General features: G+C 60.7%; 2 protein-coding genes across 4 annotated transcripts in view; both read left to right on the top strand.

Annotated features, from left to right (window-relative positions):
- The window catches only part of SEZ6L (seizure related 6 homolog like), a 39,161-nt gene extending 27,854 nt beyond the window's left edge, over nucleotides 1-11,307 (top strand). Inside the window, exons 4-17 of one of the 2 annotated variants that reach the window (XM_021544714.3) lie at nucleotides 653-845; nucleotides 1,353-1,538; nucleotides 1,879-2,044; nucleotides 2,710-2,876; nucleotides 3,652-3,846; nucleotides 4,595-4,733; nucleotides 6,300-6,496; nucleotides 7,513-7,707; nucleotides 7,991-8,182; nucleotides 8,405-8,599; nucleotides 8,933-8,965; nucleotides 9,083-9,194; nucleotides 9,384-9,486; nucleotides 9,749-11,307. In XM_021544714.3, the coding sequence (XP_021400389.2) occupies nucleotides 653-845; nucleotides 1,353-1,538; nucleotides 1,879-2,044; nucleotides 2,710-2,876; nucleotides 3,652-3,846; nucleotides 4,595-4,733; nucleotides 6,300-6,496; nucleotides 7,513-7,707; nucleotides 7,991-8,182; nucleotides 8,405-8,599; nucleotides 8,933-8,965; nucleotides 9,083-9,194; nucleotides 9,384-9,486; nucleotides 9,749-9,778 (2,103 nt within the window). In that variant the 3' untranslated portion in view covers nucleotides 9,779-11,307. Of the gene's footprint in view, nucleotides 1-652; nucleotides 846-1,352; nucleotides 1,539-1,878; nucleotides 2,045-2,709; nucleotides 2,877-3,651; nucleotides 3,847-4,594; nucleotides 4,734-6,299; nucleotides 6,497-7,512; nucleotides 7,708-7,990; nucleotides 8,183-8,404; nucleotides 8,600-8,932; nucleotides 8,966-9,079; nucleotides 9,195-9,383; nucleotides 9,487-9,748 lie in introns of both variants that reach the window. The other variant, XM_021544713.3, reaches the window with a different exon arrangement.
- A 3,808-nt stretch (nucleotides 11,308-15,115) lies between these two features.
- ASPHD2 (aspartate beta-hydroxylase domain containing 2) lies at nucleotides 15,116-23,183 on the top strand. 2 transcript variants are annotated; one of them, XM_021544715.2, is made up of 4 exons: nucleotides 15,116-15,187; nucleotides 17,539-18,610; nucleotides 20,821-20,934; nucleotides 21,722-23,183. In XM_021544715.2, exons 2-4 carry the CDS (start codon nucleotides 17,731-17,733, stop codon nucleotides 21,829-21,831), a joined length of 1,104 nt encoding a protein of 367 aa, XP_021400390.2. In that variant the 5' UTR covers nucleotides 15,116-15,187; nucleotides 17,539-17,730; the 3' UTR covers nucleotides 21,832-23,183. The 2 variants fall into 2 exon arrangements, with proteins under 2 accessions (XP_021400390.2, XP_021400392.2); XM_021544717.2 differs by lacking the exon at nucleotides 15,116-15,187 and adding an exon at nucleotides 15,446-15,466.
- The last annotated feature ends 1,037 nt before the right edge of the window (nucleotides 23,184-24,220 follow it).

The following is a 24,220-nucleotide window of genomic DNA, read 5'->3' as shown; positions in this document are numbered from 1 at the left end:
GGCTGGGGTGAACCCAGGCACGTTCTGAACCAGCCTGGGGATGTTAATCCAGCTTTGCAGCGAGGAATGAGCTTTTCCAGGGATCTTCCTTCAGGAGCTGGCTCAGGATGCTGAGGGCTGGGGGTGGCTCCTTGCAGTGCCCTTGGAGCAGGGCACACCCCAGCCCCGTGTGCCAAGGGGAGGTGGGCACGGCGGTGACAGCAGCCACAAATCCCTGCAGTCACAACATCGTCGGGAGCGCTCCCAATCACGGCTGGGCTGCTGCTAAATATAGAGCCCCGGGCCTTGCACACTCAGGGAAACAAACAGTCTGATGAGCATCTTTCTGCTGAAATATGAGCCCATTTATTAAGCTAAATGGACGTGAAATGTAAATGTGAGGTTACTGCTCAGCTATTTCCAAATAATAATTAAAGCCTTTTGGAACTACTCATTAGATGCACTTGCTGTGTGGATCCCCAAGCGTTCCCCAGTGAGGTGAGGGATCCTGGGGAGGTTTCCTGGTGCACGGGGTGAGCACCAAACCCTGAGGATTGCCCTGGTTTTGTTGCTGGCCCAGTGCAATGCTCTGCTGTGTGTGTGCTGGGCTGGGATGTGAGCACTGGAGTCCCCAGCTCTGCCCCCACAGCTCACAGATCTCTGCTCCCCGCAGGTGAAGAGTGTGAACCTGTCAGACGGGGAGGTGCTGTCCATCCGTGGCGTGGACGGCGATGCCCTGGTGGTCTTGGCCAACCAGACCCTTCTGGTGGAAGGCCAGGTGATCCGCAGCCCCACCAACACCATCTCCGTCTACTTCCGCACCTTCCAGGACGACGTGGTGGGGACATTCCAGCTCCACTACCAGGGTGGGTGTGTCCCCAACGTGGGTAGGGGGGTTTGGGGTCAGTCCTGCTTGGCTGCAGGGTCCAACCAGTGGGCTGTGCCCCCACAGAGCAGCCACACTCCTGTTTCACCGCCTGCCCGCGCTCAGAGCAGGGGTGGGTCGAGGTGTTGTGCCCAGGGTAGAGGGTTCAGTGTGCCCTGATATCCCCAGCCCCAGTGCTGGCTGTGCCTCTCACACCCGCCTTGCCCCATTTCTGTCCCCGTGCAGCAGCTCTTCCTGGACACACTCACACTGCCAGTGTATTTTTTTACCTCGAAGAGCTTTTAAAAAATAAATGAGTTCCAGCAAATTATTTTTAAAATAGAAACTGGGTCTGGGCAGGAGCGGTAACAGGTGGGGAAGCGGCGGCACTGGGGGGGTTGGTGGTGCTCTGCCGCTGCTCCGTGTGACACGTGGGCACATCCAGCATGTCCCCACGGGGTGGCTGGCAGCAGCTGAGCCCTGAGCTCCCAGTGTGCGCCCGTTCCAGTGTTTATGCTGAGCTGCAACTTCCCACGGAGACCCGACTTCGGAGACGTGACGGTGATGGATCTGCACTCGGGTGGCATCGCTCACTTCCACTGCCACCTGGGCTACGAGCTGCAGGGCCCCCGCATGCTGACCTGCATCAACGCCTCCCGGCCACACTGGAGCAGCCCTGAGCCCATCTGCTCAGGTACCTGCACGTCCCAGCCCCGTGGTGGGGAAACTGAGGAAAACATGAGTCCCTTTCTTTGCCCCATGAGATGAATGTGGGCTTGGCGAGGTGTGGAGCAATGCCTCAGGCGGTCAGGCAGTGACAGCAGAATCTGCCCCCTCGTTAGGCAGCAAAGGGAAAGGAAATTAAGATTTTATGTGTGAGTATGAATATGAATTTATGAGTATAAATACGTACTGACAGAGCAAAGCAGAGCCAGGCAAGAGGTTTGTGCGCTGGGCACTCTGAGGAGAGCTGGGCAGAGGGGAGCACACATGCTGCTGTGCCCATGGCAGCGGGGCTGTGCTCTGTGTTGCAGCTCCCTGTGGAGGGACAGTCCACAATGCCACCATCGGCCGCGTGCTGTCCCCCAGCTACAGCGGGAACCAGTCTGGCAGCGTGTACTGCGTGTGGGCCATCGGGGCCCCCCCGGGCCAGAAGCTGCACCTGCACTTCGAGAAGCTCCTGCTGACCGAGAAGGACAGGTGAGGCTCCAGGAGCTGTTTCCTCACAGCCCAGGGGCTTCTTCTGAGCAGGGTGAGGAGCAGGGCCTTTTGCTGGGCACTAAATATAGAAAAATGGAATTATTTGTGTTGGGAAAACCCTCTGAGATCATTGAGTTCAACTGTCCCCCAGCACTGCCAAGGCCACCACTAAACCATATCTCCACATTTACACGGCTGTTAAACCCCTCCAGGGATAGGAACTCCACCACTGCCCCTGGCTGCCTGTTTCAATGCTTGTCAGCCCTTTTGGGAAAGAATTTTTCCTTGATATCCTTGATATCTAAACCTTCCTTGACACAAGCCATTTCCTCTCATCCTATTCCTTGTTCCCTGGGAGCACAGCCTGACTCCCGCTGGCTGTCCCCTCCTCTCAGGGATTTGTACACAGCCAGAAGGTCCCTCCTGAGCCTCCTTTTCTCCAGGCTGAGCCCCTTTAGCTGCTCCTGGTGCTCTAGCCCCTTCCCCAGCTCCATCTCCCATCCCTGGACGCGCTCCAGCCCCTCCATGTCTATCTTGGAGAGGAAAACCCCAGAATATACCAAAACCTGTAAGCTCCCAGCTTGTCCCAGCCGCTCACCTCACCGCGGCCGTGTGCGGGTGGGACTCGGGGCGCTGTCCCTGTGCCACGCCCCGTGTCCCCGCAGGATGGTGGTGTACAGCGGGGACACCAACCGCTCGGCCGTGCTCTACGACTCCCTGCGCGCTGACAGCGTCCCCTTTGAGGGCGTCATCAGCGACGGCTCCTCCATCAGGATCGACTTCCTCGCCGAGGAGCCCGCGGCCGCCACCGCCTTCAACATCCGCTTCGAAGGTGCCGTGTCCCCGTGCTGGGAGCAGAGCTCAGCCAGGACACCCAGCCCCCAGGGGCAGCTACGGGCACGTGGGTCCCCTCCAGGCAGGCCTGGAGCCCCTCTGTGATGTTTCTCCTCTCTCTCAGACCCTAAATTATCAGGCTAGCTCAGAGATACGAGGCCTTGAGGGGAGGAACATCAGGAGATGGGCAAGATTTCCAAGAGAGGCTCTCACCCCGATGTAGTTGTCCAGCTCTTTAATGTATGGTTGGAGGGGAAGAGCAGGGCAAAGAGGATGAACAGGAAGGGGCATTGCCTTTTCTAGGCTCTGGACAGGGAGGGCTTCTCTGGCTCTCCACCAACCCCATTGGGGCATGAAGGAGACCAGGCTCATCTGATCAGAGTCACAGGGGTCCCAGGGAATGGGGGAAACATGGCCTGAGCGCACTGTAACACCTCTGTAGCTCCCCTTGTCACTGAAGTGGGTCCCACTGCAGGATCGTTCCCCCAGGAGCCCTGAGCAGCCCCAGGGTGCATGGCTTGGGAAGCACAGTGCCCTGAGCACATCCCTAGTGCTGAACCACCATGGGAGTGGGGTTTGGTTAGGCCGGCGTGGCTCAGAACAGATAAATTGTTGTAAATCCTAATTGCCTGTAAAACACCCCGTAGCAGAGGCCATCCATGCAGGTGGGGATGCAGGGGTTGGGTTCTCATGGGGACACCAGCAGGGCCTGGGGAAGCTCAGTGAGAAGGGAGGAGCTCCGTGTCCCTACAGCTAACAGGGATCTCTTCCAGCCTTTGAGCGGGGCCACTGCTACGAGCCCTACATCCAGAATGGGAATTTCACCACCTCCGACCCCACCTACAACCTGGGCACCACCGTGGAGTTCACCTGTGACCCCGGGCACTCCCTGGAGCAGGGCCCTGCCGTCATCGAGTGCATCAACATGAGGGACCCCTACTGGAACGACACGGAGCCGCTGTGCCGAGGTCAGTCCTGCCCGTGGGCGCTGCTGGCTGTGGGGTGACACCCTGATTTAGTAAAAAATATGGATATTGATCTAGTGCCGATATCCAGCTGTGACAGACAAAAACTCTCTAACAGTTTAAAGTTAGAAAGTGTGTGCTTATTGTGTGTGGGATCGCTCCCAAATCCACACCGCAGCTTCCAGGTGATTACAGAGTCCTTTTATCCATACAAGTATTGAATACCCAAAATATTCAAAATTTTGGTACCTCCCATTCCCCACTTCACATGCTAATCACTCCAAAAGCCATTCAGCATGTGTAGTTTGTTCCTTGAAATGGGTGAGTGTCCCTTTCATGGGGAGGGGTCCCAAAATGAGGAAGTCAATGAAGTCTTCCTCCTTCTGACCTTTCTATCTTTTCAATGCAAATATGACAAATGAACTCTTGGTAGAACTCCCATTCCTTGTCTTCAATTGGTTTCAGAACAGAGGAGGCCCACAATTGTCTTATGTTCCTAAAAGCTATTTGTCAGTTGGAATATTCTTCATTATAAACCCAGCTAGCTAAACATTGTGCTGACAAGCAATCAATTATTAGTTAACTACTAACTCTTAACTTCATCAAGGCCCACTCATTTATTTCAATTAACTCTAGTAAGGCTTCTCTCTAACTAAAATCTTAGCTCCTCTAAAACCTCTAAATTCTTTAATAAAATTTACGTTTCACCCCTGGCTCCCCGCTGAGCCCTGCCTGCCCCTTGCCCCCACAGCCACGTGTGGAGGGGAGCTGAGTGCCGTGGCTGGGGTGATCCTGTCCCCCAACTGGCCGGAGCCCTACACGGAGGGGGAGGATTGCATCTGGAGGATCCACGTGGGCGAGGAGAAGCGGCTCTTCCTGGACATCCAGCTGTGAGTAGCCCAGGAGCTCAGTGTCTGTCTCTGCCCCAGCAGTGCTCATTTTGCTGCAGTATCCTCGCATCCGCTGTGGAATCGCAGAATTCCAGATGAGTTTGGGTGGGAGGGACCTTAGAGTTGATCTCCCATGGGCAGGGACACCTTCCACTATCCAAGGGTCATCCAAACCCCTTCCAGCCTGGCCTTGGACACTTCTAATGATGGGGCAGCCACAGCTTCTCCAGGCAACCTGTGCTAGGCCCTCGCCACCCTCACAGGGAAGAGCCTTGCCATGCCCTGTTCTCCCTCTCAGAGCCTCCATAATCCCCTTTGATGCACTTGGCACCCTGGGCAGGACTGAGTGGTGCTCTCTGAGTTCACAGCAGCAGTGAATTGCTGCTCCAATGGCTTTGGAATTCTCCACAGGGAGCAGTGCCTCAGCAGCACATGGCCATGCACTAGTGGGGTGGCACAGTCAGGAGCTGGGTCATCCAGGGTTAGGAGAGCCCAGAGGCATCCATGGGATGGAAAGAGCTCAGTCTTTGGGCTGAATGTGAAATACAGGCACTAAGGGAGCAGAGCCACTCAGCAAGCCCAGGCTGAATGTGCTGGGGTCAGAGGGGAATGGGATCCAGTGCCAGGCTGAGAGTTCTTGGCATGGTAATGCTGCTGCTGCAGCGGGAGCATCCTTTGATGCTATTTTGGGTTTTCAAGAGGAGGACATGTTTCAAGCAGAGGCTTAGAGTCATAAAGATATTAAAGCTCCCCATAAAATCCCAAGTCGGAGCTCCCAGCACACCTCTCCCAGCTCTGTGGGTGCTGGGGCTGAGCAGAACTGGAGGCCAAGTGATTTGAAGTCATCAGGCATAAATGTCACTGAGAAAATCGTGTTTGACAGAAAGCAGAGATTTACTACAAATGTCAGCTTGCCACGGGGATTAGCTGGGCTCCCTCCAAGAACATTCCTAATAAAACGTTTGGGGATCAGCTCAGGCATCTCCTGTGTGGCTAGGAGCATCCCGGTGCTCTCCTCTCCCAGGGAAGGGCTGTCCCTGCCCCAGTCCCTCCTGTGCCACCCGGCGCTGGTGCTGGCTGTGCTCGCAGCCCTGGGGAGCCTGGCTGGGGCGTGGACAGGGGTGTCAATGCCCACCCTTGGGGTCGATGTGATCGTTCTCCCACGCTGCCAGCCCCGGGCACGCAGAGAATCCTCCCGACACCAGAGCTGTGCGTCCCCCGGCGTGTGCCTCCATCCCCTGCCCTTGGCCTTGGAGCGGGGGGAGAGCAGCGAGTCCCTCCATCCCCTTCGGCTCCGCAGCCGCATTCCCGGGGTGGAGAGAGGCTGCAGCCATCCCTGCCCGGTGTCCCCGGCTGTCCCCGCCATCCGCGGGCCGCCACTGCGCTCTGGTGGCCGCGGGGACGAGCGCGGCTCCGCCGGGACCGGCACTTCCAAGCGCGGGGTGCCGGGAACCGCCGGAGGGAGCTGACCCGGAGGGAGGACACCTGGCTGCCCCCTGAGGGGACATTCTGTGTCCTGCCTGGGCTCCCGGAACACGCTGCTCTTTAACCAAACTCTCCTCTCAGCCTGAACATCACCAACAGCGACATCCTCACCATCTACGACGGGGACGAGCTCTCCTCCCGCATCCTGGGGCAGTACGTGGGCAGCAGCGGCCCCCAGAAGCTCTACTCCTCCAGCCCCGACCTCGCCATCCAGTTCCACTCGGACCCTGCTGGGCTCATCTTTGGCAAGGGGCAAGGATTCATCATGAACTATATAGGTATGGGGAGCAGGGTGCTGGTGTCAGGACGTGTCCAGGTGCAGGGGCCGGAAGCAGGGAGAGTCACTGTGGCACCAGCACCTCCTTCTCATCCCACCCTGAACCTCCTGCAGAACCCCCAGTCCAGCTGCAGGTCTCTGGGTCAGTCATTTCTGGGGTGTCCCTGTATATGTCCCCTCCTTCAGGCTGGCAGCAAGGTGGGTTTGGTCCCTGCTAGCCCTGGTCTGGCCCAGAGGGAAAGAAATTGCTGGAAACAGGGATGCAGGATCCTCAGACACCCTGTCAGGCACGGGTGGTCACTGCAGCCGGTCCCTGGGTGGGATGGATGTTCCCATCTCTGTGCTCCAGAGCAGCTCCTGCAGAACATCTGTTCCACCATCCTTCGGGGCAGCTGTGCCTGCCAGCCTGGGGCTGTGGGTGCCCACGGCAGGGACAAGGACTGACAGAGGCGTTCCATCCCCACGGCTGCCTCTCCCCCCGCTGCTTCCCGTGCCTGACTCCTTCCAGGCATGTTTTCCTGGCACTGCTGACAGCCCTGGCTACGACAAACAGAGCGAGCTGCAATGCAGAGCACCTGGGAGGCTGCAGGGCCCTCCTCGGTGCTCTGCAGCACACGGGGCTGGGGAGGGCAGGGCACAACCCCCCACCTGAGCAAACCAGCCTGGGGGAAGCAGGGAGCAAATCCTCCCGTGAGCAAACCAGCTGTGCTGTGACCCTGGCGCTGGCACCTCTCCTGGAGCTGAGCCTGGTGCTCCCAGGTTATCCCGACCCCAGCACAGACACTGCCCCATTTTCACCAGCTCTGTAGGGTCAGGGCTGGGCAGGCCTCAAAGAGCTCCTCTCCCCCACTGCTGCCCTTTCCCTGTGCCCAGGGCAGACCAGCTGTGCCATATGGAGAGCTGTGGGGAGGGACATGCCCTCAGGAAGAGCCGTGTGTCCAGCCGGGGTGGCTCTGGGGAGGGCTGTGCCGTGGGTCCTGCTGGGTGGGTGACAGCCAGAATCCCTCTTGGCTGCAGAGGTGTCCCGCAACGACTCCTGCTCTGACCTGCCCGAGATCCAGAACGGCTGGAAGACCACGTCACACACAGAGCTGGTGAGGGGGGCCAAGATCACCTACCAGTGTGACCCGGGCTACGACATCGTGGGCAGCGACACCCTCACCTGCCAGTGGGACCTCAGCTGGAGCAGCGACCCCCCTTTCTGTGAAAAGAGTGAGTGCCCTGCAGGAAGGTGCTGCTGACCCTGTCCCACTCCCTGTAACAGCGCTGGTCCTGCTCCAAGGGGCTCCCAGCTCCGAGGGGCTCCCAAATCTGAGGGGCTCCCAGCTCCTAGGGGCTCCAGCTCCAAGGGGCTCCCAGCTCTGAGGGGCTCCCAGCTCCAAGGGGCTCCCAGATCCAAGGTGCTCCTGCTCCAAGGGGCTCCCAGCTCCAAGGGGCTCCTGCTCCAAGGTGCTCCCGCTTCGAGGGGCTCCCCTCAGCCATGCTCTCTCCCCAGTTATGTACTGCACGGACCCGGGGGAGGTGGAGCACTCCACACGCCTCATCTCGGACCCGGTGCTGCTGGTGGGCACCACCATCCAGTACACCTGCAACCCCGGCTTCGTGCTGGAGGGCAGCTCCCTGCTCACCTGCTACAGCCGCGAGACTGGGACCCCCATCTGGACCTCGCGCCTCCCGCACTGCGTCTGTAAGTCTGCGTGGTCTCTCCTGCTCCCCTGCAGTCCAGCTCCTCTCTGGGGGTTCTGGGCAGCACTTTCCTGCAGCCAGGACCCTGCCCAGCTGTGGGGGGTGGTGCAGATCTTTGAACTATCTGGAAGCAGAGTGGGGTGAGAGCTTGGGTGCTTCCTCACTGCCCCTAGGCTCCTTCTCTCCCCCAGGCTTACCCTGGATGTGTTTCATTCCCTTTCAGCTGAGGAGTCACTGGCCTGTGACAACCCAGGGCTGCCAGAAAATGGGTACCAAATTCTTTATAAGCGCCTCTACCTGCCAGGAGAGTCCCTGACCTTCATGTGCTATGAAGGCTTTGAACTCATGGGGGAGGTGACCATCAAATGCATCCTGGGCCAGCCATCCCACTGGAGTGGCCCCCTGCCCATCTGCAAAGGTAACAGGGAAGGGAGGGGGGCAAGGGGACAGCCAACACCTCTGTCCCCAACCTGGACAGCCCAGGGACCTTGGTCTGGCTGTAGCCCTGGCTGGGAGCTGAATTCAGCTGAGAGCTGGAGTTTCTCTGGATCTGGGCTCTGCTCAGCCCAGCCTGCTCAGTCCTGGTCACATGCTTACAGACACCAAGAGCTTATTAAAAACTGGGAGTTCAGAGCATGGTTTGGGACCAAATTGGGCAGGAGATCCCAGGTTTGGGATTCCCAGCAGGCAACAGCTGCCAGCACCCAGTCAAACCCAGCTGCAGAGCAGTAACTCTCCATCTCTCTTCCAGTGAACCAAGACAGCTTTGAACATGCTCTCGAAGGTGAGTGACGTGGGTTTCCTGGATGTGTGGTGGAGCCTGGGAGGAGGGGGAGAAGCAGAGAGGGGGATCACACGGTGCCTGCAAATGCCAGCATAACAGATCTTGTCCTTTCAGTAGCAGAAGCTGCTGCAGAGACGTCGCTCGAGGGGGGAAATATGGCCTTGGCCATCTTCATCCCGGTGCTGATCATCTCCCTGCTGCTGGGAGGAGCGTACATCTATCTCACCAGGTGGGGCTGCAGGGGCTGGCACAGAGCGGGGGGCACGGCCAGGGCCGGCTGGCATCGCCCTCGGCAGCCACACGCCCCGGGCACGGTGCCGGGGATGCTCCGGGGTGCCCGGGGCGCTGGGAGGAGCTGGAGCGGAGGGATGCGGTTCTGGAATTTCTGGAATCATCCGTGGCTCCGCCTCTCCCGCAGGTGTCGGTACTACTCCAGTCTCCGCCTGCCCCTCATGTACTCCCACCCCTACAGCCAGATCACGGTAGAAACGGAGTTTGACAACCCGATTTATGAGACAGGGGTGAGTCCAGCCGTGCCTGTCCTCCCTAGGGACACTCTTGAGGGGCTTGGCTGGTTGGGCAGCCACGGGATGAGCCAACCCAGGCTGGGACACGAGTCCATCCGTGTGCGTTGGGAGGCACAGGGGGCTGAGGCGTCCTGGATGCGAGGGCAGCACTCCCCGGGGAACAAAACAACACCCAGGATCTCTCTCGCTGCCTGCGAATGGGGAGATGATCCTGAAATGCAGCTGCTGCCCTCAACTGGCTTTCCCTTGCTTGCAGGAAACACGAGAATACGAGGTTTCGATATAAGGACAGCGGTAAGAGAGTCTCCAGCAGCGAACTTAATGTGCTCTCATAGAACTTCCTCAGTAACTAATCCAGAGACCACGTGGAGTTTGGTTGGACCCCCGGACCTGCTGTTGTCTTTCCTTTTGCCTCTCTTTTGAAGATTTTACTGTTTTCTTCACTGTATTTATTCTATTTAAACTGCGATAGGTGTGCTGCTCAGCCCTGGGCACAGGCAGCAGCTGGAGCCGGGGCAGAGCTGGGTCCTGGTGAGGCCAGGGGGGCACGGGGACACTGCTGTGTCCCCCTCCGTGGCAGAACGTCCCCCTCCGTGGCAGAACGTCCCCCTCCATGGCAGAATGTCCCCCTCCATGGCGGTGCATCCCTCGGCGCTGCCCACACGGACGCAGGGGGATTTTTGCGGTTCTGATGTTGTTAAAAATTAAAGATGTCTCCATTGCAAGAGCCTGCGGTTGATTGCTGGGAGCTGAGGGTCCCCCACAGGCTCCCACCCTGCAGCTCCCGGCTCCCAGAGCGAGACCCTGCCCCGGGGGGCTCGGGGGGCACTGGCACAGGGACTGTCCTCGCTGCAGGGCTCAGGAGAGCGGGGACAGCCTGGCACACACGAGGTACGTGCTGCTTTCTTTTCCCACTTGGCTTTGGATGTGGAGAGGCAGAACTCCGGGGTGATGCTCAGTGGAGAAGCACCAACCCAGTGCCACCGAGCCGTCAGCCCAGCGCAGCTGGGAGCCCTGGAAGCCACCCTGGTGGCTCTCTGCCCTCTGCCCGTTGCTCCTCTCCAGCAGCATTTCCCATCACCCTGCCAGGAGCACCCCGAGGGTCGCTCTCTGCCCCCCGGCAGCATCTCAGGGTAAGCAGGATGGGCTGGGCTCCCTGGCTCCTGCTGCACCAGGGGTCTCGGCGGGCTGGGCTGTGCTGCCCACCCCTCACGTCCCGGATCCACACCTGGCTGGGTCCCCCAGGCGGGCAGGGGATGAAGGTGGAGGTGTTGGGAAGCAGAGGCAGGTGGGATGTGTGGAGGCTTCAGCACAGGAGATCCGTGGGGAGCAGAACAGGCAGGAATCGGCCCCTCAGCCCCGCCTTTGCCATCCCCTGCACTCCTTCACTGCATCAGCCCTGCCAGAGCCGCACAGCGGTGGGGACACGGACCCCAAAGGGCCACCACTGTCCCCATTGTGTCCCAGCCAGCCCCTGGGGAGGGCAGCGAAGCCACCGCCACGTCCTTGGCTGCTGGTGTCCTTCTTTTGTCCTTGTAGAGCAATCGCAAGCGCGGGAGGCTGGGTGAGCTCGGGGTGGTTGGTGCAGCTCTGCGGTGTACAGCTGGGATTTAGGGGTTTTCCTTTCAAAACAACGAATGTGTGTTTGTAATTTGTAACGGTTAAAAAAAAAAAAAAAGAGGAGAAAAAAAAAAGAGAAAAAAAAATGTGCCAAAAAAAATGTACGAAGCATTTCATTTCCCTTCATACATGTCTGTTTTTATAAGAACAATGTGAAAATTGCTGGGATTAAATATTTTTGAACATGATAAAGTAGTTCCGTGGGAAGCTCTAGTGTTCAGTATAACCTTGATAACAATTGTTCTGTATTTTTAAATGTCTGAAATCGGTTTGCAGGCACTCTGGCCGCAGGCTGCAGCCATGCAGGGCAGGGTGAGGGCCGGGCACGCTGCTGTGGGATGGTGGCCCAAAGCCACTGGCTTGGCTCTGAGTGCCAGGTCCTGCCCTGGTGCAGCCCCAAAGTGCCTCCTGCTGCCGTGGGTGGAGGCACCTGAGCCCTGCTGGGACATGAGGTGACCTGGCACGTCCCTGGGGACATCACCCCTCTGTGGGTCACCCCACAGGAGCCAGTGCTGGCTCCCCCTGTACCCCTGAACTCAGCATTGCCCCTTCCCATGCCAGCCCAGCCCAGTGATGTCTCACAGAGTGGGTGGGGGTCTGGGTGCTGCCCTGAGGCACTGGGACCCCACTGGAGACCCTTGGTCCTGTCACAAAGGACATACAGAAAGTTTTGGGGAGCCCTGGAAGCCCGACCCCATTGGGCAGGGGGTCTGTGGGGACCCATCCTGCCTGTGCCCTGCTCACCCATCGGCTGCCCAACAACCTGTGGCTGTCACCTGGCAGCTCTCCAAAATCACAGGGACAGGAGGGACACCGTGGGGACAAGAGGGGGCTGCCTCCCCTGTCCCCAGGTGGCTCCACGGCGGCTGCATCCTACACGGAGCAGGCAGGCACAGCTTGGGAGGATCCCGGGGCTGGGTGGGAAGAGTCTCCCCGTGTCCCCTGGGAGCCTCTCCGGGCTGAGCTGCTCCGGTGGGGGAAGAAACGAGCCCCTACGAGGTTTTCCTCCAGCATCAGCTGTGGGCAGGCCAAGGTCCCGCGGGGGACACCCTGAGCACGGTGGCTGTCACCTCGCCAAGGCGCAGCCCGCCGGGATACCCCAGCCCCCAGTGTCCCCGGCAGCGCGGAGGGATGGGGGATGCTCAGCCCACCCCGCCCCACACACGCCCCGGGAAAAACCTGGAGCCTCCCATCCGTCCCTGCCCCTCCTCACCCAAAACGATGCAACAGCGCTGCCCTCCCCAAGCCTGCTTTTAGCCAAGGTTACGCTGTGACATCGATAATGGCTTTGCTCAGCAGCTGCCAGGCTAATGCACAGGGGGCGAGGGAGCCAAGGCTCTGATGCAGAGCATTCCTGGGGGAGGGAGATTGGGTTATTTTTGGACAGAGATTGCAAGAGAATTAAAATGAAGGGAAAAAAAAAAAAAAGAAAGCCCTTCATGCTGCCGTTCCTCCTCGGTGACGTAAAGCCGGAGCCAATCTCTGGCCTCAGGCGATGTGCTGCGGATGGAGCTTTGGAGCTTTGTCTGGGCCCAGCAGCCTCGGCCACAACGCCCTCCCCCTGCCTGGGGCCGGGTGAGGGGCACAGCGCGGCCGTGCCACGGCAGCCACACGGCTGAGGGGCCCCCGAGGTCAGGCATGGAGCAGCAGGGCCTTGCAAGCTGCATTGGAGGCTGGTGAGGCAACAGCATCCCGGGTCAGGCTCAGCATCCCTGCTCAGTTTGGTCAGGCTCAGCATCCCTGCTCAGTTTGGTCAGGCTCAGCATCCCTGCTCAGTTTGGTCAGGCTCAGCATCCCTGCCCAGTTTGGTCAGGCTCAGCATCCCTGCCCAGTTTGGTCAGGCACAGCGTCCCTGCCCAGTTTGGTCAGGCACAGCGTCCCTGCCCAGCCCAGAAGCCTGGGAAAAGCCCTGGGATGCACTTGGCACAGCTCTGCCAGTGACACCCTGGCAGGAGCCCAGTCTGTGGGCAGCCTCCTGGCTCCAGTGGTTCCTTCTCCTTTTTCCTGAGATGTCCTCCTGGGGCAGACACTGCCAGTGTCCTCCTGCAGCTGTTGCCAAAACTGGGCTTGTGTTCTGCCAGGGCTGGGATTTCCTGGAATGTTTTGGCTGGAGCTGGGACAGTGCTCCTGGAGGGGCCTTCCCTGTGCTGAGGAATCACAGAATCATTGGTTTGGGTTAGAAAGGACCTTTAAAGCACACCTTGTTCCAACCCCCTGCCATGGGCAGGGACACTTGCACTATCCCACGTTGCTCCAAGCCCCATCTAACCTACCCTTGTTCACTTCCAGGGATGGAACAGCTCCCTGGGCAACCTGTGCCATGGCCTCACCACTCACCAGGGAAGAATTTCTTTTCAATGTGCCATCTAAACCTCAATTTCAAGCCAGTCCCCCTTGGCCTGTCACTCCAAAGTCTCTTTCCAGGTTGAAAGCCAGGTTGATCTGCAGGGGAGAGATGAGTGGTAGAGCTGGGAACGGGGGGCTGGTCCAGAGGCAGCAGAGAGCTCAGAAGGCAGCAGAGAGCTCAGAAGCAGCAGGGGAGAAAGGAGGGGAGAGCCCAGAGCCGCGGAGCCAGCGAGTGCCGACAGAAGGATGCGCTGTTTGCCAGGAGCAGGAGCTGTGCCTGAGCCTGGGGGGTCTGGGGAGGAGCAGGGCGGAAAAAACTCCCGTTCCTTTCGCCCTGCAGCACACAACGCTGCCAGCGCCCTGCAGCAGCACACCGCGCTGGGGAATGGGCTGCTGGGAGCACGGGGAAGTGGCAGGAGCAAACAGGAGGAAAAAAAAAAAAAAAAAAAAAAAAAAAAAAAAAAAAAAAAAAAAAAAAAGTGCCAGGATGGAAAACAAAGTGCATTTTAGGACTGCCAGAGGTGAAGCTGCTCAGAGGAAGCACACGCACACCTGAGGGGCTGTGCAGGAAGCTCTGCTTCCACTTCCAGAGCCCTGAGCAGTGCCAGGGGAGGATGCGCGCTGCAGAGCAAGGCAGGGCTCTCCTTGTGCCCTGTGGCGGTGACACATGTCCCACGCGGCTCCACTGGCACTGCCACAGGGCAGGGCAGGGCAGCACTGCCAGGGCTCTGCCCGGACCCGGGGTCTGCCCGCGGGCAGCTCAGCTCAGCCGGAGGAGGGAGAATCGGAGCGCTGGGTGCCCTGGGGCTCCCAGCATTGGTTTAGGGGGACAGGAAATGGGTTGGGGAGGAAAAAGGCAAGCTGGAGGACTCACGACAGTTTCTCCACCAGCACTTGAGAGTTGTGAAGGGACGCTCCAAGCTGGGAACAGTCTCCCCCCCATCCCTGGTGCCGCAGCACACCCTCACATCCTCGCTGAGGCATCCCCTGGCTGCCTGCATCTTGGGCATTGCCTCGCTAGGAGCTCCTGTCCCCTGCATGCCAGATGCGTTTATTCTTGGAGACAAGCAACCCCTGCAGCCCGAGGGCTGCAGCACAAGGGGCCGGGATCTCCGGAGCCAGTACTCCCCGAATGGGTGTGTTCCTGCATCCCTGGAGCCACAATCCCGCACATCCCGACTGCTGCATCCCTAATAGCCTGTGTCCCTGGAGCCAGTCCCCATTCCCTTGGCAGCCGCATCCCTGCGTGCTCCCACCCCTGGGACCGGCATCCCCAGACTGCTGCAGCCCCCAGTGCCTGAATCCTTGCAGCCACCGTCCCTGCGCGTCCCGCTGCACCCCCGGTGCCCCCGCACCTCCCGCGCCGCCGCCACCCGGCCCCCGCGTCCCGGGCTGCCCGCGGCCGGGATGGGCGCTCCCTCGGGGACCATCTCCGCCTCCTCCCGCCCCTCCACGCCGGGGACCCCTCCCGAGTGCCGCAACCCCGCGGCTCCCCCGCCCCTCCGGGCCCCTCCCGGCGGCGCGGGGCGGGAGCGCGGCGCGGGGGCGGGCGCGGGGGCGGGCGGGCTGTGCGGGGCCGGGGCCGCAGCTGCCGCCCGGCGCGGTCCCGGCGGGGGCGGCGCGGCCCCTCCTGCCCGGGCTGCTGGGAGTTGTGGTCCGCGGCGGCGGCGGAGCGGCGCGGAGGGAGCGCGGCCCCGCGCGGCCCCGCACGGCCCGGCGCGGGCGGCAGGTCGGTACCGCAGCGCTCCGCAGCGCATCGCGGGGGGGCCGCGGGGGCGAGGGGCGGCGGCGGGGCTCGGCGGGGGCGCGGCACGGAGCCCCCCTCACCACCGCCACCGCCACCACCCGCGGCCGGGGCAGGGGCTCGGCGTCGCCGGGTGCCGGCGCGGCGGCAGGTGCCGGCGGGTGATGGGACACCGGCACGGCCGTGCCATTGCCACGCCGGGTGATGCGGGCACAGCGGTGACACCCGCTGACGCCGCCACGCCGGGTGACACCGTCACACTGGGTGAGAGCGGCGCGCGGGTGACACTTACTCTGGTGGCGCCGGCGGGGTGGCATGCTCGGGAGAGGGTGAAGGATGCACACAGCGCTCCTGTTCCGGAGTGGCAGCGGGCATCCCGCCTCATCCCAAGGCTCCCGCTCCTCATGCTGCTCCCAGAGGCGACACCAGCCGTGCCGAGCCGAGGACATCCCCGCCACGCGTCCCTGTCACCGCAGGCCCACGGCCCGGGGCCCCTGGCTGGGCTGAGCGAACCCGCTGCCTCCAGGAGGTGCCGCGGCCACCACGGAGTCACCGAGATGCAACTTTGTGCTGCATCGAAGCCTCTGCCTTCCTTATGTAACACGGCTGCTGCTGGCACGGTGCTCGCCTCCACGTCCTGCACAACTTCGGTGCAACGTGGAATTGATCCCTGGAATGGCTCTGCCGTTATCCTTAGCTGAGCAGCCTTTTCTGGGGTCTCAGGCCAGAGGTGCTGGGTGTGACCTGTCTGGGTGCAGGGCCGTGGCTGGGAGGTGACAGCACCCACTGGGTGCCCCGTGCAGCCCCAGTCACACGGTGTGTGTTGGGAGCTGTGCCCATGTTTGGGGCCCTGCCCCAGCGCTGGCACAGCCCCTGTGGAGGTGGGTTTGGTCAGGTGTGCAGTGGGGTGGCCGTGCTGGCACAGGAGGCAGCTCCTGGGCTGGTCCCATGGAAACTGTGCCCAGAGAACCCCAGGGCTCTGCAGCCCGAGGCTCTCGGGCTCTCTGGGGTCAGGTTGGCAGTGTGTGGGCACGGGGGCTTGGATTTCTTGTTGCTCTGATGGTTTCCCCCGGATCTGAGGTGTTGCCTGCATCCCTGGGGCAGCACTGGGGCCGTGTTTGTGCTGTGCTGCCCTTGCAGGGTGTGACTCTGACCTGGGGACCCCGAGGCTGTCGGACCCCCCAGCTCTGTTCCCCTTCAGCTCTGACCCAGCGTGGCTGCTGTGCCTGAGCAGTTCCCTTTGCAGGGCAGGAGCCACCCTGAATACACATCACCCAGGGCTCTGCTCCTTCCCAAACGTGCTCCAGCCCTGCACGGGGGCTGTGCTGGCCTCAGGGGACATCCCTGGCACCGACTCTGTTGGTTGCACCCCGGAAACCAAGGCCTGGGCGGGAGAAGCGGGAGTGTCTGGAGGGATGCCAGCCGTGGAGATGGAGGAAAGTTATCTTGAGATTCCCCGGAGGCTGTGGCATGCCACGTGGACTGCAGATCCTGGGTTGGGGCACGCAGGCAGCATGCTACAAGGAAGTAGGGTGGAGGGAAGTCGGGTGTGTGGATGTTCCTCCCTGGGGTGTAACCCTGCCTGAATCCCAGGTCTCCAGCCCTGCAGCACGTCTCTGCTGTAGGGTCAGATCCCATCTGCAGCCCGTCTCCATCACCATTGATAAGGAAATGCACGTTGAGAGGCTGCAGGACCTTGGCAGGAAGGGCTGGGGAGGGTTTGGATGGCTTCCCTGGCTCATAAGCCCATCCTGCTACTTAGAGTCAGTGCTCTTACCAGTGAGCTGGTGAAATCAGACTTGAGCTGCCCCTGTTGCCACCACCCCAACCTGCTCCTGTGGCCATGTACTGGCCCTGTGGCCATGTGCTGGCTGAGCTCAGGGCTCTCCCACAGCTCAGTCTCTGGAGGGACAGTCACTTCAGAGCCATGAGATGGAGGGGATAAGCTGATGTGCTGCCAGATAGGGCAGTGAGGTGTGTACTCTCAGTGTATATTCACTTAGCAGCCAGATTTCAGACAGGATAAGGCAGCAGCTTAGGAGAGAAACTGGAGGACGAGCAGGAGGGGACGTGGTCACTGGGTCAGTGGGAAATGAGGTCTGGGTCTGGGTCTCCCCATTGCCTTTTATTTGGGTATTTGTGGAAGATGCTGTTGAGAGCACTGAGGGATTTACTCAGCATGAGCTGATTTGGGCTCCTTATCCACAATCCCCTCCCTAAGGAGCCAGTGCCCCACACAGCCCTAATGCACAGCTCCAGCTGTATCCTGTGCACTGACCCCAGCAGGGACCCCGCGGGGCAGCCCTCTCCTAACACCTCTGGGTTTCTCTCCTCAGAACCTCCCTCCAGCACTGCCTTTCAGGATGATGAGCCCAGGAGCACCGGCAGGGACTCTCTGTCCACGTGGCTGCTGACCCAGGGGTGCTGCCGGGCCCCGCTGCCAATGCAGAGCTCCCGGGAGCGCAGGGCAGAGCCGCCGCTCCGCTCGCCCATGGCAGCCCCTTCCCGCCGCGCCCCGGCCCGGCTGCATGGTGTGGGTGCCCCTGAGCCCCACGAGCAGTGACCGCCGGGCCCCGCTGCACGCTCCCAGCACCACCACCATGTCTTTGGAGTGGCTGATGGACTGGAGCTGCTCCCTGGACGGACTCCGGGATTTCATCGCCACGGGCATCCAGTCTTTCCGCGACTGCGACGCCACGGCCCTGGTGGCCGTCGCCTGCCTGCTGGTCCTGTTCGTGTGGTACTGCTACCACGTGGGGCGGGAGCAGCCCCGCGCCTACGCCACGGTGAACGCGCTGATGCAGAGCGCCGAGGCCAACGGGGTGCAGAACGGCTTCGTGTACTGCCAGTCGCCCGAGTGCGTGCGCTGCTCGCACCACGACGGCCTCAACCAGAAACTCTACCACAACCTGCAGGAGTACGCCAAGCGCTACTCCTGGTCCGGCATGGGCAGGATCCACAAGGGCATCCGCGAGCAGGGCCGCTACCTCAACAGCCGGCCCTCCATCCAGAAGCCAGAAGTCTTCTTCCTGCCCGACTTGCCCACCACGCCCTACTTCTCCCGGGACGCTCAAAAGCACGACGTGGAGTTGCTGGAGCGCAACTTCCAGACCATCCTGTGCGAGTTTGAGACCCTGTACAAGGCCTTCTCAAACTGCAGCCTCCCACAAGGATGGAAAATGAACAGCACGCCCAGCGGGGAGTGGTTCACCTTCTACCTGGTGAACCAGGGCATGTGTGTGCCCAGGAACTGCCGGAGATGCCCACGGACGTACCGCTTGCTCGGGAGCCTGCGTACCTGCATTGGCAACAATGTCTTTGGGAACGCCTGCATCTCTGTGCTGAGCCCGGGCACCGTCATCGCCGAGCACTACGGGCCCACCAACATCCGCATCCGCTGCCACCTCGGTGAGTGTTCGGCGCCGTGGTTCGTGTGTGGGGAGGGTGCGGAGGGTGGCGGCTGTGCCTGGGTGCAGGAACCCCAAAAAAGTCTCTGTCACCCCGTGCTCTTGGGGCTCAGACACCTCTTCCGCTTTGGAGGTTCTGGGGGCCTTGGTGGTGACAGTCCCTGGGTACCTGACATGCCCACGGTCTCCAGATCAGCAGCAGGAGGGTTTCACCTCCTCCTCCTGCTGACCCAGGGCTGTGGACTCTTGCTAGTGTGTGATAAAGGGCTGATTTTACATAGGGGTCTCTGAACATCCCCTTCTCTGCAGGCAGGTCCCTCTCCCGTCCCGGGATGTGGGGCAGCCTGGGGCACTGCTCCAGGGCTGTGTGTGCCACTGGCAGCTCCCCTCTCCTGGAATCTGGGGTGCTCTGCATGGAACATGGGTGGATGGGAGCAGAAATGCTGCTCTGGGGTTTGCAAAGCTGTAAGCAAGGGCAGGGGGGTCCTGGGGTGTCCCCTGTGGTGGGTCAGGCGCTGGGTTGGTGGCACAGTGCTCCCTGCTCGGCGGGCAGGGACGGGGAGAGCCCACACGGCACAGATGGCTGGGCTGGCACAGCACCGACCGTGCCGGGGGAGGCACCGCACGGGCCCGGCTGGCAAACACCAACCGCGCCTGTTCAGCCAACAGCTCGGGTAAACACACCCAGGCAGTGCTGGCCATTTGTTTGGAATGGCAATTGTTTTCAGAGCTGATCCCAGGAGCTGCTGTGCAGTTGGGACCTGCCCTTGCTGGTGCCAGGAGGAAGCCTGTCCCTGAGCCCTCTCTCTGGGGCACTGGGGGATGTGCTCCCCTCATGAGGGGCTGGGAGAGGTTCCTGGGAGGAACCAGTGATGTCTGAGTGGGCTCAGGTGGGCTCACCTGGAGCACACATGCCCTGGGCAGAGGAATGACATGGGTCATTTGTTTGTCCTTGTGCTGGGACTCTGCACTGGGCCGGGGGTACACTGGCACCCCCACCTTGGTGCTGGGAACGCAGCTCTTGCTGTGCCCAGGGCATGGATGTGTTTAAGACACATCCTGCCCTTTCAGGCAGCTGGATCTGCAAAGCCAGCACAACCATCAGTGGAGCAAATCACTCCTGAGGATTTACTCCAGGCACAGGCAGCTTCCATGGGCCAGGGCAGCATCCTGAGGGTGTGGGTGGGATGGAAGGGCTGCAGGCTGCTCCCTCCCTGCATCCTCCTAGCAGCTCAGCTTCCCCGTTCCAGCATCTCCAGCTGAGGCTGTTGTGCAGGGAAATGGCTTTGGGTTTTGCAGCCTTTGAAACAGCAGCTTTGTAGTCCCAGCTTTGCCGGGCAGCTGGGAGTCCCTGCTGTGCTTGCTGGGTTTAGCATCGCTCTTGGATCTGTCCTGCTCGTTTGCTGCATCGTTACCTTCGGGAGCCATGTGAGCCCTGACCCCTTTCTCCAGCACGGCCGCATCTTCAGGGCAGGATGGCTCTGCAGCAGCTCCAGTGTCCCCAGCACTGTGTGGGGTGACAGTCCTGGTGATGGTGGTGATGGGATCAACCCCTGTCAAACTGCCTTGGTTTGTGCTGATATTTTAAGAAAAGACCCATTTTATCTCTAAGAATGTCCTTCATGTGGCCCTCACAGAGTTGCTTGCCTATGAGCATTTTGTGACTCCCCCAGATTTCTGTCCTTGCAGCTCCATGGGTCACCCTGAGGCAGCACCTTGGCTGGGGACCGAGGGATGGGGCAGGTCCCTGAGGAGATCGTGGCAAAGCCACAGCTGAGCCCATTTTCCAGCCCCAGCACAATTCCTGCTCCCCCAGCCTTGCCTGGGGCAGGGTCATCGCTGCAGGGCTGGAGGAAGGAGCAGGCAGGATCTGCCTTTGGTCCTGAAGTTGGAAACTCTCCCAGGAGCCTGGCTCCCTGTGCACACCTCAGGGCCATGGACTCTGGGGACTGGGAAGCTGTTCCAGATATGAAAGTCGTGCCTGTGGTGCTGAGCTTGCTGGGGACTGAGAAAAGGCAGGAGGGAGCAGGCAGGGAGTGGGGCAGGGGCTGAGCTGCTCCAGGCTTGGGGCTCAGGTCACTCCCTGCAGGGGAGCAGCCCCTCAGCAGCAGCGTGGGGCTCACACAGAGCTCATTGTTTGCTCCCTGCTGCCCCACCACAGGGAACTTGGCACGGCCTGACCCTCCCTGTCCTCTCTCTTTGTGCCTGAAGGTCTGAAGACGCCCAGCAACTGTGAACTGGTGGTGGGGGGTGAGCCCCAGTGCTGGGCTGAGGGCCGGTGCCTGCTCTTTGACGACTCCTTCCTGCACACGGCGTTCCACGAAGGTGAGTTCAGCGTGTGGGGGGCCTCATGGTGTCCCCTCTGGTGCTGGGGACGAGTCAGGGAGGCACCCACACCCAGTCCTTCTCCTGCCCCAGCAGGGCTGGAGCCTCTGTGGGGCTCAGGGGCTGGCCTGGCCCCGGTGGGAGCAGCGCTGTCCCTGGCATGGCAGGCTCCCCATAACTCGCTCCCTCTGCCTCAGGGTGCTGGGGGATCCTGGCACACCCCTGGAGCCCCCAGCCAGCCCACGGCTCGCTGGATCCTGACTTGCTGGCGGTGCTGTTGCAGCCGTGCCAGCCCAGCACAGGGCCTGCTTGATCCCCTCCTGCCACAGCAGCTCAGATCTTCCTCCATCACCGAGATCTGCAGGGCAGCTCCGGCTGCGGTGCCGCGGCCTCGGCTCCCCTGGCCCTGTTGCAGCTCGGTGCTGAGGGATTGTTCCTCCCTCCTCAGTGCTGAGGGATTGTTCCTCCCTCCTCAGCTGACGGAGGCTGTTCCGCTCCAGCTCTCCTGGATTACCCGGCATTAATCGCCCCGTGGCATAAAAGCATCAGGCAGAGCTGTTCCACACAGGGGAGCGTGCGGAGAGAGTGGGAGAACAAAAGCTGCTGCTTCCACATCAAACCTGCTGTGGGATTGGGAAGCACAGCTCCATGCAGGCCGCAGTGGCCCTGCCTCGGGAATCCTCCCAGAGCATCCTGAGCCTGCCCCACATCCCAGTGAGCAGCCGTTCACTGGGGCTGCACTGGGGAGGTGCCTCCCCGCCCTCACGGCGCGCTTCCATCCCCGCAGGTGCCCCGGAGGAAGGTCCCCGCGTGGTGTTCATGGTGGACCTGTGGCACCCCAACGTGGCTGCGGCCGAGCGCCAAGCCCTCGACTTCATCTTCGCGCCGGGACGATGATGGCACTGCCCGGCCCGGTGGCTTCAGGGCAGCTCGGCCGGGGCCTCTCCCGGCGCACGGCCTTGGTGCTCCCTCCCGGGGGTCTTGTAAATGGAAACTGTGACGTGTATCCGCGCCCATCTCCTTCCTCCATCGTTGGCTTCAGGGATTCTTTTCCAAGCGCCGGCGCCTCGGCCCCGCCGGGGCTCGCCGCCCCCCTGCTCCTTCGTGTTCTGTTGCTACTGTGTTTTGCAGTGTTCAGAAGTAGAGTAACAAACCCAAGGGTGCTCGTTTGAATGTAATGTAAAATTTTTCTCGTGGTCATCAAAGGAACAACACACACACACACACACGCCATAACAGCCAACCGGCCTGTCCTGCCCGGCTGCGGTCCTGGATGGATGGACAGATGGACACTGGGGGCTGCCATGGGCGCCGTGCTCCCCCCAGGCTGGGTCTGATGGGCAGAAAGAGCCCTCCTGGGGCTCCTGCTTCCTCCTCCATGTGCCAGCCAGGGCTCCCCAGCCCTCCTGCCCTCAGAAACCACTTTTGTCACCCAGGCAGGGAGCAGAGTCCATCGCCAGCCCAGCAAGGCAGGAGCCCCGACCTCCACCCTACTGAGGGGACAGCACACACAGTCGTGCTCTTCAGTCTGGCCAAGGGCATTAGCAATTGCCCAAATCCCTTCCTAGCTCTATCTGCAACCCTCAGTTTTTCCAGCTCCCAGCTGGGAGGCCCTGCAGGGGCACTAATGCTGTTTAGAAACAGAGAAATGGGGGTTTTGTCTGTCTGTAGGAAGAAAGGAGGTTACCATTCCTTCTGCTGCTCCATCTTCTCCTTTCCTCAAGCCAGGGCAGGCACACACAGCAGCAGCTCCCATGGACCTGAGGCCACAGGACAGGTTCTCAAGGGGGGTTAATTCTGCAGCCTGAGCAACGAGGCCCCACCCTGAGGTCCTGCCCAGCCAGGGACCACCATGCTTTTCCTGAAGCCCCCCAGCACCAGGGTCTGTTTGGGGGCTGGGGGCTGGTTTATAACACCCCCCAAAGCACAGTGTGTGGTGGATGCTCACAGCTCTGGCTGAGGACCCTTTGCCTCTGTGTCCTGCCCGGGAGGGACCAGCCCTGTCCCCCAACAACTTCTTTACAGACTTTTCAGTGAGTCGATTGCAAGAGAAGGCAGAGATTTCAAATACATCTGAGATATTTTTTACACCCGCCTTGTTACAGACTACCTGAAGTGCATGATTTCTACACGCATTGGCTACCTGGACACAGGCCCTGGGGAAGCAGGCTGGCTCTGTCCAAAGGTTGGTAACATTCATACAGTGGATAAGCAAAGATTATCAATAAACTGTTGTGCTGAAAACAGAATGGGCTTTGCCTGCTGCTCTAATAAGTCCAGGGTGAAGCAAACACCGAGGGGTTGGGTCCTGCTTATCTGGCTGCTGATGGTGAGAAGTGGCCTGGAAAGAGCAGGAGCTGCAGGGTGGGAGGGGGCACGGGCCTGTTTGCCAGGGATACAGTGAGCGTGGCTATTGTTCAAAAACACCCAGCCCATGGAAACTGTCCTGACCAGTTACAGCCTCCCAGGCCTGCATTTGGCCAGTTAGATGGGCCCCTGAGCAACCTGGTCTAGTGGGTGAATCCTTGGCCATGGCAGGGACTTGGAAATGGATATTTGAGGTTCTTTCCAACCCAAACCATCCTGGGATTGTGATGTCAGTGGAGCCCAGGCTGCCAAGGAGCACAGGGAGCATCTCCCACAGCCTGCTGGTAGGGGACAGCTGTGGGTTCCAGCCCTGCTGCCTGGCCCAGAGCAGCAGACACTGTCCCCAGCCATCCCCAGGAGCAGCTGCATGCCCAAAGCTCCTCACAGAAGCCATCAGCCTTGCCAGAGCATCCATAAACCATTTCAGGAATTGCTTCCAGCTGCCTGCACTGATTCATCAAAGGCAGCAGCTTCCCAGGAGCGGCTCCAGGGCAGAGGGTGCTGCTCAAACCCCACCCACCTGCCTGCAAACCAATGCCTCACCCCCTTAAGCACAAAGCCAGCTTGGCAGGGCAGGAATTGCTCCCCATGAGCCCCCCTGGCAGCACTCAGACAGGCCCAGCTGCTCCTCATCCCCTGATGCTAAAATGCCCCATTTTTAAGCATCCTCTCCAGCACAGGCCGGGAGCTCTCTGTGTGCTGTTCCCTCCCGAGCAGCACAGGACAGGCGTGGGCTGGGTGGGCAGACATGGGCTGGGGGGGCAGATTCAGCCCCAGCAGCTGAAGGAGCAGAGCCAGCCCAGCTGTTCCTGGCTGGCAGAAGGCTCAGCAGATTGCAGAGCAGCATCCCTGACGGCAGCAGGCAGGAGCATCCATCCGGTTTGTGCTTTGCTGCTGTGCCAAATCTCCCTCCTGTCCC

Source organism: Lonchura striata, chromosome 18 (assembly GCF_046129695.1).
Source record: "Lonchura striata isolate bLonStr1 chromosome 18, bLonStr1.mat, whole genome shotgun sequence".
Lineage (NCBI taxonomy): Eukaryota > Metazoa > Chordata > Aves > Passeriformes > Estrildidae > Lonchura > Lonchura striata.
This window is presented reverse-complemented; position numbering and strand designations above follow the sequence as displayed.

Bases quoted from the DNA above. Each gene is read 5' to 3' on its own strand.
- ASPHD2 (XM_021544715.2), top strand. From the start codon at position 17,731: ATGGTGTGGGTGCCCCTGAGCCCCACGAGCAGTGACCGCCGGGCCCCG. The intron at 18,611-20,820 runs GTGAGTGTTCGG...TTGTGCCTGAAG, and splicing joins CCGCATCCGCTGCCACCTCG to GTCTGAAGACGCCCAGCAAC. The intron at 20,935-21,721 runs GTGAGTTCAGCG...CCATCCCCGCAG, and splicing joins GCACACGGCGTTCCACGAAG to GTGCCCCGGAGGAAGGTCCC.